General features: G+C 34.2%; 1 protein-coding gene and 1 long non-coding RNA gene across 5 annotated transcripts in view; one reads left to right on the top strand and one right to left on the bottom strand.

Moving 5' to 3' along the window:
• LOC129921532 (thiamine transporter 1-like) overlaps window positions 1-12918 on the top strand; it is a 123865-nt gene that overhangs the window by 84064 nt on the left and 26883 nt on the right. For all 3 annotated transcript variants that reach the window (XM_056003405.1, XM_056003406.1, XM_056003407.1), the window contains 2 exons: window positions 920-1210; window positions 1348-1435. In XM_056003405.1, coding sequence (XP_055859380.1) covers window positions 1002-1210; window positions 1348-1435 — 297 coding nt within the window. In that variant the 5' untranslated portion in view covers window positions 920-1001. The remainder of the gene's footprint in view (window positions 1-919; window positions 1211-1347; window positions 1436-12918) is intronic.
• On the bottom strand, window positions 5831-6413 carry LOC129921535 (uncharacterized). Of its 2 annotated transcripts, none has more exons than XR_008773534.1 (3): window positions 6392-6413; window positions 6065-6318; window positions 5831-5996 (listed from the first exon to the last, which is right to left on the bottom strand). It is a non-coding gene; the product is annotated as an uncharacterized LOC129921535 (long non-coding RNA). The 2 variants fall into 2 exon arrangements; XR_008773535.1 differs by having other exon boundaries at window positions 5831-5951.

Genomic DNA, 12918 nt, shown 5'->3' with positions numbered 1-12918 from the left:
TAAACAATAGAAATTTTCCATATATGTAAATGGGCGCTATTCCCTGCAAAAAAAAAATTATAAGGTTTCACTACTGAGTGAGGATTGATACGGTAAACAAATTTTTTGACATTCGTTCGTCAATTTGAATTATATTTTCGTTGATTAAATATAAAATTTAAATTAAGGAAACAAATATTAAATATAAGAACTTCCATGGAAACAAAGTCTCTACCTTCATCGCCATCCCCTAACACCTTATTTTCGTTTCACACTTAAATCCCATCACGAAGTACGCATTATCACATCTTCATCTCTTTGCATTACAAAACTTTCAATATTGAACATATTCAAACTATACAGTATACAACCTACTCATTGAGTTTATCTAGTCGCAGGAGTGAAGAAAACCTGCAAAAAAGCACTTCATACGTGTGGTGTAGTGTATTTTACAATTGAAATCCACGCAACACCCAACTTTCACGCATTTACATCCTGAACAGGTAGGTTTTACAAAAGTATCTCTCCTATACTCGTTCGTGGGTTTATTGTAATGCAGGATTATATTATGACGCAAAAGCCTTTTATCATAAACATAGAGTAGTTGTGTGTCGTAACGAAATATCCTTTGGTTACAATTCTTTACACAATTCCCTTCGCACTCCTCTTAATTTAGCAGAAAATCCCAATGGAATCCTTTCACTCAACACTATAACCAATCGAATGTACGCCTGTACTGCCTTTGTATTTTAGTACTCCGCCAGTCCACAGACACACAATTTACATAAAGCTCGTTATCCTTTTAACAATATGTGTCCTCACGCACAGACAATGAATACACAAACAACATCGTTGTATGACTTGAAATTTGAAATCAATTTTACAATCCCCCCATTTTTCGTTCCCTTCTGTACTGTATTGTGTAAAATTTATATTACAGGATCTCCATAAGGACGACGAAGGAAAAAAAATATTACATTTTCATCGACAAAAACCCCAACAAAAAGACGACCGACACCAAAATGAAGTCCTGGCTTAAGATATCCATGCTCCTTTGTAGCTTTGGCTTCCTTCGGGAGCTACGACCGTCCGATTCTTTTGCCACAGAATTTCTATCGGGTGAATGGCACGAAATAACGTCCGAGCAAGTGAACAAGGAGTTATATCCTTTGGGGATTTATATGAATCTAGGATGGTTGGTCATTATACTTCTAGTCACAGACATGCTAAGGTAAGTTGAAAAAAAAAAATAAAATAAAAAAAAAAATTCCTATTTTATCCTTAGATCCTTATTCATCAGGACTTGCAGTAGAAGCAGTCTTATTAGTATTCTATTTTCTCAATTTCCTCACATTTTCACAATTGCAGATACAAACCGATAATAATCACTTCAGCATGTGCGGGGATAATTCTATGGAGCATCCTTTTGTGGACCGAATCACTTTGGGAATTGCAGGTAAGCACTCACACACACACACACACACATCCTCACAGGACACAATCGATTTATTTATTATTTCTGAGAAATGTTGAGCTGCTCAGCACATATTGCAATCCGTTATGAAGTTTTCCATTGTATAAGAGAGGTCTTGGTTGCCATTGCCATCCGATAGATGGCATTGTTGTTTATATTTATGGAAAGAAAATGAAACAGTGGTCTTTCGGTATATATAAGTCCTTTATTTGGATGCAAATCCTTTTTGCAGAAAAGCAAATGCAACTAGCAGTAAATATTGTTGATCATGCATTGGCAATGACGACTCTATATAGCTTCTTGTTGGCTAGGTTTTTTTTTTTTTGTCGAACAGTACAGGAGGTATCTTTTGGGGGCAAATCGGAAAAACGTGTGTCTTCGTTGTTAAAATAAATTGATTTCAGCAAAAAGCAGAGATTGCAAAGTCAGAGATATCGACAAACCAAACCACCTACACTATACAACACATCACACATTAAAGGACATTTGGTGGTTTTCTCATATATATTGCATTTTGTATCGGCATCCTTCTATCCAGCAAGCAAGAGCAAGCACACGTGGAGAAATTAATGGTAGTGATGCATGCATGTTCCATGTAGGAGGAGGGTTGAGCTTGAGGTATATATGTTTGTGTTGATATTGCAAGAGAGATTGTTTGGGAAATTGAGAACTACTTTGGGGCGCATCTTGATTGTTTTCTTTTATGGCTTTGGGGAAATTTAAATAAGGATTTTTGTTGCAGATTTATGTTTCGTATATCGACGAGACTCCAATGGATGATGAATTGAAGCAAAACATAAAGTTCATTCACTGTGAAAACAACAGGGATGATTTTTGTTGTTGTTGTTTCTTTTGTTATTTTTTAAGCTGTTGACCTTTTGAGAGATTGAATGTGATTTAAAAGGATTAAATGAATACCACAATTGGTGAGGTAATTTTTCTTTTAATAAATAATTATTTTTTCTGTGCAAACATTATTTTTGAGGTTTTTTCATCTTTTAGATTTTGGTTTTTGGTATTTTTCTGAGTCTCTGGGAAAATAACATAATTTTTTGACATCATAAAAGTTGTAGAACATAAAATTTACAATATTTTTTTTTTTTGAAAATCATACACCTTTAAATTAAAACCAAAGTTAAAATTAAGACACGAAAAAGATCTAGATCGTGTTAGTTGATTTTCGAAAATAACAGGAGGCTGAATTAAAAAAAAATTGACATATTTTGTATGAAACAAATTACATTACATACAAATATAAAAAAAATGCCAACACTTGAAATATTTTTTTTTAGCTTTTTTTTAAAACCAAAACCCATTTTTTAACGTTATGATTAAAGTAGGTTGTTTTGATCAATAGTTTTTCAAAATTAATTTTTTTATCTAACTCACTGTGTTTAATCAACATTAGCTGTGTTTTATTTTCCTCGTGATCCAGATCAGATCATTGTATTTATTTGCGAAACAATAACAAAAAATAATTATGTTTTTGTTGTGAAGCTAATAAAAACAATGATCTGATCTGGATCACGGGGAAAATAAAACAGCTTTTATAAATCCCTTTAAGTGCGGGAAAATTATAAAAAAAAAACGTGTGTGTACTATGTACACGCGACTGAAGTTATAACTCTCACTCAATCTCGGAGATGGCGATCACGTCACGCCGCAAAAGAAGTACATGGAATATGTAACTTTAAAAAACTATTTGACAGTTCGCCATTTGTTTTACGAAAAAAAAAAAAATTTAGAAGGTAGGTACTAATTTTCGCAGGAGCCTTCTAAAAATATGACTTTTTTTCAAACAAATTAGGTTTGTCCCACCAACAAAAAATCTCTGAGGGCTCAATGTCATTTTGAAAGAGAGCAAAATAATTCTGTGGAACAAGTTCCTCACATGAATCCATTTTTTTTTTTTCAACTGCAACATCACACAATTGCAACTTTTCTTCAAATATTAAATTGTAATACAAAATTATTTCAAAATAAGTTATTTCGTGAAGTGAGCTCGAAATAATAACATTTTCTTTAAATTTTCATGTTTTAAGCACTTTTATAACTACACACCACCAAAAACCAAACATCAAAACAATAACAAAAAAAATTAAAGAAAGAGAAAGAAAACTGAGAAATTGAATCCATAAAATTTTCGTCTCAAAAATCTCAGAAAAAAAAGACAGCGCTCAGCTGAGATTTTTTACCTTACTTAAACAATCTCTGAGCGCTCAGAGATCTCACTTGGTGGGACACACCTGTTATATGTGAACTATCAAATTTTTTGGTCTAAAAAACAATTTATATACACTTTTTCACAAAAAACTTGCGCCTTACCATCACTGAACAAAAATAAATACACCCCTGTTTGTGAGATTTTCAATTTGACAGCTCTGGTTTGAAAATATCCAAGAAAAAAGGACACTTTTACTTTAACAAATTTTATTATTTTAAGGACTTAATTCTACCAAAAACCAATTCTAATAGCCTGTTTTCACTAGAGCAAATGAGATGATTTCGATCAAATTTGCCAAATGAGGTTCGAAATGAGATAATTTCCCATACAAATTTTAAATTTGAAATGAGATAATTATCATCTCATTTCGACGAAATTAGCTAGGAAATTAAGTCAAATCGCCTGAACGCTCATAAAACTTCATTGTGAATAGGTCACAATTATGAATTATTACAAAACGTCAAACTAAAAAAATAAAAAAAAAACAGCACATAGCGGTAAAATTATTATTTGTGTCGCGTCGGTAAATACAAATTAAAAATAAAATCGTAGTGCTACCAAAGGAACCTCAAATTCCTCAATATTCGACAATTTTTTGAAAAAAACATTTCTGGGAAAACTGTGGCATTGGAAATGGCTTATGGTGCAACTTCGTCTTCATCACCCGATGCGAGAACTATGTTTGTTTCAAATCCTCTGTATCCGATGTCTTGATTCTAACACCAATTGCGTTATACCGGAGACCACGTACTTACGCCAAATGAATCATATGTGGATTTTACTTTTTCTTTTCCGGCGAAGGTATACTACTTAAAAGAATTCAGCTGCAGACGCATGCACCAACCATAGTATGATGTTCCCATGAGAATTGGCAGTAGAAATGTTCCTGGATTATAGCTTTGGCCAGCCCTTAACTACAACCGGTATGGCATGTCGTCGCCCTAGTATTGAAGTGCCGTATACGCCATTTTTACATTTTTGGGAAATCGCATTTAAATGTTCGGAAGATAATTGCGAAAGAAGTAACCGCTGGTATTTTTTGATATTTTAGTATGATATTTAATTAAAATGTGTCTTTTATATACATGTTATTGGACATCTGCAATTCGTTTAGTTTTCAAAATATTTAAATTTTTGTCCAAAATGAGTTTGCCGTATACGCCATGAAAATCAGAAGTTTCTTTTATTCTTATACAAGTACGTCAAAAAAAAACATAACGTACGTCAAAACAATTCTCAAAATTTTCTTGCATTGCATGAAAAATTTTACGTAAATGCCAAAATTTCTTGTTTTTGTCAAAACAATAGTGAATATCTCGGCAATGAAAAAAGATAGAAAAAAACCGATAGCAGATTTGAAAAGAGCACCTTCGAAAACATACGACTGCATACCTAGTTCAAAAAATGCAATTTGGCGTATACGGCACTCCAATACTAGGGCGACGATGTATTTGCTACCAGTATTGTAGTAATGCTATATTGGTATATATGCTTTATTTAATTTGGTTTCATTTTTGTGACTATAACATAATATATCTTTCAGACACAAAGATAGTTCAGACACTGGATTGGACACAAATAGCTTATGGAAACACAATTTTTTTCAACTAAAATCAACGCATTCGACTGTTGCCGTTAGTAAATGATTCATTAGCCCAAAAAAAGAGTCAAATGGATCCGAATTTTGGCCAAACGTTATACAATACTCGAAATTAAACTAATGAATAGTATGCTGTTGATACCTACCAAATTCAATTCAGCCTTGCAAATTTTAAAGACTGTTCTATCAAAAATAGGATCATAAGCCCCAGAACTTAGTTTGACTCAAATTCGAATATTGCTGTGGGAACAACAATACCAAGTGTTATAAATATAAATAAATAAATATTATTTTTTTGACCGAAAAGACAAATTTATTTTTACTACTTACTTACTAAAATAAAGATATTTGTGATCTACTTTTTTGATTTGGCGATAGATAAAGATTCCTACAACATGCAAAGTGGGTTCGTTAAAGTAACGGCATCAATCCTGTGGTCCATGCATTCTGAGAATTTCATTACTAATTTAGCGGATTTAATAACCAATGATGAATATCAACAATAGATATACGCTCTTGATATTGACCAACTGCTTGATATATTAGTTCTGTTGCATTAAGCAATTGATCACGTTTAACAACACCAGCATCGGCACCAAGCAACAACAATACTCTGGGTTGAGCTTTGATTGCGGAACTTACATCTGGTTGGCATCCAATATCCGAAGTATCAGCTTGTGAAAAAATAAAGTTTGCAATACAATGAAGGTCTTCCAGTTCTTTTTAACAAAAACGAAACAACAAAAGTATTCTTCTTTGCTTTATTATGAAAAAAATATTCTTATACCTCATTTGTTTAATTTCTTGTCATACGAATGGATAGCAGCATGAATTCCAGCTCCATCGACATACTCTAAGAGTTTTGCACCACCAATATGATACCTGGCTTCTTGGTGTCTTCCAGGATCTTTGAGAAAGCATGAATTTCATTGCATTTGTTGAATTAAATTGAAAATTCGATCGCAAATCTGTGCTGGAACACTTGGTGCAGAAACCTTGTTCTGTACATAGCGTCTCCGATCCAAAAAGCTTCATGAAATCCTTCAAAGCAATTAATTCATTACATATGTCATTGTATTGAAATTTAATTTGGAAGAGATAATGTTAAACCTACCATTGTTTGCTGGAATGTTGGTTTCCATTTAAAAGTTTGAATTAAAGTTTTGAATTTATTTTATTTTATTTTTTGTTTATTGAGTGTCTGTCATTCTTGTCCTTCTTAATTCATGGGTCGATTCAAACTGTATTATCGACGCACGACAGGGTGACTCTATTTTTTTTTTGTTTCTGTTTAATTTTTTTAATTGTGGTTGGATTATTTAAAATTTTTTCTTGGAGCTTGTGATTAAAAATAATTTTGTTAGTTTTTCATTCTCCAACGCTGCAAAAGAAGTAAAGGCTTGGCCACACCGGAGGGTATGCGGTAGAGGTACGGGTAGCGGTAACGATATTTGTATGAAAAAAATTCCACATCTGAACGTTGATATGTCAATTTGGAATTTTTTTCATACAAGTACCGTTACCTCTACCCGTACCGCTACCGCATACCCTCCGGTGTGGCCAAGCCTTAAAGCGGTCATTTTTATAAGTCTTTTACTCATCTCAATTTTAATTTGGCACGTAGACATTGGGTTTGTTTTCTTTATTTCCCAGTATTAAATAAATTCTTTTTTTAACTCATTCCACTTCTTTTGTCAGTTATAAGTGTTTTTCTTTTTTAATTCAGAAATAAAACCCTGGAGTCAAACTACGACATACCTACGTTCATTAACGTTTTGGCTATTGCTCTCTCTATTTAATCAGAAGAAAATGATAATAGAGACATAAAACGTCAATACGTTAACGTACGTATGCCGCAGTTCGATCCCTGAGCTGTCAAAAAATTGTGTTCCTTTTTATCTCATTTTTCGTTCTTTTTCGAATTTATCACATTTTAGCTAAAGTGAAAACAGCCTATTAAAATAATGCAATGGAACATGACTGGAATATTGAACAATGTAAACCAAGTTAAACGTTTCATATGTCATCCCTGTGATATTACTTCGACTGTCACTCATTCGATTGTCAATTGCCATGCACTGTTTGCCGTTTGCGCACCGCAAACTAGAGAAAACCTACCATGTTTGTTTAAAAAGCATTTTTCGTGAAAGAAAAAGTGTGTGTTATGCAGGGTTGCTACAAAGCTCAAAAGTGAGCTGAGCTCAGTTCACAGCTCAGCTCAAATTTTGAGCTAGCTCATTTTTGAGCTAGGTACCATAGCTCAGCTCATTTGAGCTGAGCTGAAAGTGAGCTGAGCTGAAAGTGAGCTGATAACTTGTATGGGAATTTTATCTCAGCTAAAATTTAGCGCGAGCAGCGTACCAGGCTTAAATCATGAATTTTATCTTTTGACCTGAAATTCTATATATTATTCCATTAGTTTTTTAGTATATCTATTGATAATAATCTTAAAAGTATATAATTTTTTTACCACACCCAGGAATTGAACTTCGTACCTACTTAGTGGGAGTCCGCCACTCAACCCACTCGGCCATCCTAGTATATTCATTAATGAAGTCAAGAACTCAAATAGCAGAAATTTCAAAATAAAAAATGTCCGAGCTAAATTATTCAATGTCAAAACCAAAAAGTGTCCCAGCTAGATTATTCAATATCAAAACCAAAAACCAAATACTAAACTTGGTAATTTCTGTAAAGCTTCTATAAATTCATTAAGCAGACTTTTCCGAAAACAAGCTTTTTTCGTTTAAGTTTCTTTAACAGTATTTAAACAACTTATTAGAAGTTGTTAAACAAGTTCGAACTTCTATAAGCAATTAAATTCCGAAGCAAGCTCAATACAAGCTGTATAAAAAGTAGTACCTGCGAGATCTCAATTTATAGAAGCTGTTGTGCTAGTTGGGTGTCGGTGAGCTGAGCTGTTGGGTGAGCAGAGCTGTCGGTGAGCTGAGCTGTTGGGTAAGAGTGAGAGGTGAGGTGTAAAATGTTTATAACGCGTTTGGTCCATGTCGTGCAAAATGGATAGGATGGGATATGAAAGGGTATGCATTTATTTTTTATTTTATTACTGTCACGCGTTTATTTTTGATTTTTGAATGAGTTTTGTGGTTTCTCAAACAGGTAGTTCGATAGATTATTTTTTATTAGGGGTTGAAATATTAAAATATTATGTTATTTATTATATCATAAACAAATATATTTTGTGGTTTCTGAAAACAGGTAGTTTTAAGTGTGTGGTGGACCCAATACCAAAAATATATTTGTCTTAATATCCAGAAGTTTTTTCGCACCCCCAACTTCCAACGCCTATATCTCGGATTTTTGAAAAAAAAATGAAAAAAAATTTTTGATGCCAAAAGGTAGCGGGGAGTCTAACCTATATTTGGGTACAATTCCCATCACTGTAGGTCCACGCGTTCTCAAACTGGGAGAACTTAAAGGTTAAAAAAAATTTAAGCCCGATTCTGAAAAAATAGGCATGATGTGGCGGTTTAAAATGGAAGATGATCTTTAAAAATCTGACAATGTGCAAAGCGTAGGCCCATGACACAAGCTATCATTTGGCATCACTCCCAAAAATTGCTCTCAAGCGGTTTAGCTTCCAGGAGCGTTCAAAGATTCGGGGATTTTTCGAAAAAAAATTTTACCCCAACTTTCAAACGCGATTTTCTCGGAATTTTGAAAAAATCCAAAAATCGGATTATACCACTATCGGGTAGCTGAGAATATAAACTTTCATATGAAACCACTCCCATGTCTCTAGGACAAAGCGTTCAGCTCCCAGAAGCTTTTTCGCGCCCCCAACTTCCAACGCCTATATCTCGGAATTTTTTTTGTGATAAAAAAATAAATATTAGGTGTGTTTTTTTGTTTATCTATATAGATTTTGTGCAAAAAAACGACATCGGGATTTTTGAAATCCATGCAAATATTTGGCACCACTGTACATATACTTTGGCAGCTGTCTGTCAAAAATGTTGCTTTTGTTTTTTTTTTTTTATTTTAACTCCGAAGTGGGAAGGCCATTACATCCATGTTGGATGCAAACAAAAATTTTCATATGGCCATGGCATCCATGTTGGATTCAAATAAATTTTTTTTTCACAAAAAACCAAAAATTATCTGTATATTCTTAGCTACATTTTAAGACCATGACCATTAACATTAGTTGCGTCGTTCTTGTGTTATAAGCGTTTGAAGGTAGCCATATTAAATTTTTTTTCGATTTTTTAAAAATCAAATGTGAAAACTTTTTGAAGTTATACTTCTTATGGGAGGGTGAGTATGAAAATTTACTTTTTGACAAGAATGTCAAAGGGATTATGACGCGATCACCCTGGGTAGCAGGGCTGTCGTTTCACCTTTAGAGTAGGCAGTACTTTAGTATTTAAAAATGCAGTACGCCGCAGTACGGCAAACATAAAACACACAACACGTTGCAAGTTTCATGTTTCATGTGGCAAGTTGCATGTGGCAAGTTGTATGTGGCAAGTTGCATGTGGCAAGTTGTATGTGGCAAGTTGCGTGTGGCAAGTTGCATGTGGCAAGCTGCGTGTGGCAAGTTCTAGTGGGAAGTTGCCAGGGTTGCAAAAAGCTCACATTTCAGCTCAGCTCACAGCTCAGCTCAAATTTGAGCTAGCTCACTTTTGAGCTAGGTACCATAGCTCAGCTCATTTGAGCTGAGCTGAAAGTGAGCGCCCCAACTTCCAAGGCCTATATCTCGGAATTTTGAAGAAAATGGAAAAAAATGTTTTGATGCCAAAAGGTAGCGGGGACTCTAACATACATTTGGGTACAACTCTCATCCCTGTAGGTCCACGCGTTCTCAAACCGGGAGAACTTAAAAGTAAAAAAAAAATACGCACGATTCTGAAAAAATAGGCATGATGTGGCGGTTTAACATGGAAGGCGATTTTTTAAAAATCTAACAATATGCAAGGCGTAGGCCCATGACACAAGCTATCATTTGGCATCACTCCCAAAAATTGCTCTCAAACGGTTTAGCTTCCAGGAGCGTTCAAAGATTCGGGGATTTTTCGAAACAAAATTTTACCCCAACTTTCAAAGGCGATTTTCTCGGAATTTTGAAAAAAATCGAAAAACCAGATTATACCACTATCGGGTAGCTGAGAATATAAGCTTTCATATGACACCACTCCCCTGTCTCTAGATCAAAGCGTTCGAACGCCTATATCGCGGAATTTTGAAGAAAATGAAAAAAATTTGTTTGATGCCAAAATTTAGCGGGGACTCTAACCTACATTTGGGTACAACTCCCATCCCTGTAGGTCCACGCGTTCTCAAACCGGGAGAACTTAAAAGTAAAAAAAAAATTAGGCACGATTCTGATAAAATAGGCATGATGTGGCGGTTTAACATGGAAGGCGATTTTTTTAAAATCTGATAATGTGCAAAGCGTAGGCCCATGACACAAGCTATCATTTGGCATCACTCCCAAAAATTGCTCTCAAGCGGTTTAGCTTCCAGGAGCGTTCAAAGATTCGGGGATTTTTCGAAAAAAAAAAAAATTACACCAACTTTCAAACGCGATTTTCTCGGAATTTTGAAAAAAGTCGAAAAACCGGATTATACCGGAATTCAAATGAGCTGAGCTATGGTACATAGCTCAAAAGTGTGCTAGCTCAAAATTTGAGCTGAGCTGTGAGCTGAGCTCAGCTAACTTTTGAGCTTTGTAGCAACCCTGCAAGTTCCATATTGCTACTACTTGTGCTGAAGCACACACAATTCTCATAAAATTACCATATCGCACATTTTATGCGCAATTCATTTACTTTCGTTAACCATCAACCGTACGTTCTGAACCGCACAACATGAGTAAATTTCACAGAATAAATTGAAAACTACATGGACGCAAGGAGGATGAAAGAATTAATTTATTGTTCACTTGATAAAAATGTAAAAAAAACTAAGTGTGGATTATTTACTTCATAATAGAAATTAAAAATATCAAATAAAATTAATTTACATAATACTGAATGAGAAGTATAACTTCAGTCGCGTGTACATGTGTACACACACTCTTTTTTTTTATTATTATTTCTAATTTTTCGAAAAAACTTTGGTAATTTTATACACATATCTGTTCAACAATCTTATCAGGATCCATTTAAGACTTTTATCTGAAAAGTGCATTGCGTATATCTCGAGATATTAACATTTCAATGCAACCATGTCAAACAAATTTTTGATTATTTTTTTCTATGAGTTTTTTTCAAACCTCGTTTTCTCCGCTTTTTTTTTTTTGTTAATATTTTCAGATATTTCTGTATGAACACAACAATTAAACTACCTTGGCACTACTGTTTTTATCGAGAGAAAGTAAAATCTGGATAATTATCTGGATTTTTCAAAAATCTATACAGATAAAGTTTTTGTTGTTTTTAACACGTAAATTGTTTTGATTTCCAAAATCTCGATGTCGTTTTTTTGCACAAAATCTATATAGATAAACAAAAAAACACACCTATTTTACTAAAAAAATAGAAATAGTTTTACTATTTAAAAAAAAAAACAAGAAAAAGATCACGAAAAATTATCTGTTTTATTTATAAAAATATCCATGTGTTAAAATAATTCCATTAACAACTAGAACCAAACATCTTAAGCAATGGTGTTTTATAAAAGTTTAAAATATCTTCATATTTCATTATACTTTCCAAATAAAAATCAATGTAACCTGTCACCCATCACAGCTCAGCTCACTTTATCTTAGCTCACCCAACAGCTCAGCTCATTTTCAGCTCACTTTCAGCTCATTTTTAGCTCACTTTCAGCTCACTTTTAACTCACTTTCAGCTCAGCTCACTTTCAGCTCAGTTCACTTTCCTGTGCTTTTAATTTAAAGAGAATTTGGTGTGTAAAGTTATATTTCCAAAATAAATAGTAAAATATTTTGTTTTATTATTTTACAATTGAAATTTTTGTCGTAAAAAAATAATAACAAACAAAATTTTGTAGTAGGTACCATCTAATATGCTAGATGACAGTTAATCCTTGTGAAAGTTCTTTACAGAAGAGTATATTTTCATCCGTCGCCGCTAAATAAGTGTAAAGGCTTGGCCACACCGGAGGGTATGCGGTAGCGGTACGGGTAGAGGTGACGGTACTTGTATGAAAAAAATTCCAAACTGACATATCAACGTTCAGATGTTGAATTTTTTTCATACAAATATAGTTACCGCTACCCGTACCGCTACCGCATACCCTCCGGTGTGGCCAAGCCTTAAAGGCTTGGCCACACCGAAGGATGCGGTAGCGGTACGGGTAATTGTATGAAAAAAATTCCAAAGTGACACATCAACGTTCAGATGTGGAATTTTTTTCAAACAATTACCCGTACCGGTACCGCAAGTACCCTTCGGTGTGGCCAAGCCTTAAAGGCTTGACCACATCGGAAGGTATTTGGTAGCGGTACGGGTAGCGGCAAAGATATTTTTGTATTAAAAAAATTCCACATCTGAACGTTGATGTGTCAGTTTGGATTGGAATTTTTTTCAAACAAAGTATCCGTAATGGCATGCCGACTTTTCACGAGTCGATTTTAGCCGCACGATATGTCGGTCGAATAGGATTTTTCTATGAGGAATGTCACTTTATTCACCTGCAACTTACGTTCACACG

Source organism: Episyrphus balteatus, chromosome 1 (assembly GCF_945859705.1).
Source record: "Episyrphus balteatus chromosome 1, idEpiBalt1.1, whole genome shotgun sequence".
NCBI lineage: Eukaryota > Metazoa > Arthropoda > Insecta > Diptera > Syrphidae > Episyrphus > Episyrphus balteatus.
This window is presented reverse-complemented; position numbering and strand designations above follow the sequence as displayed.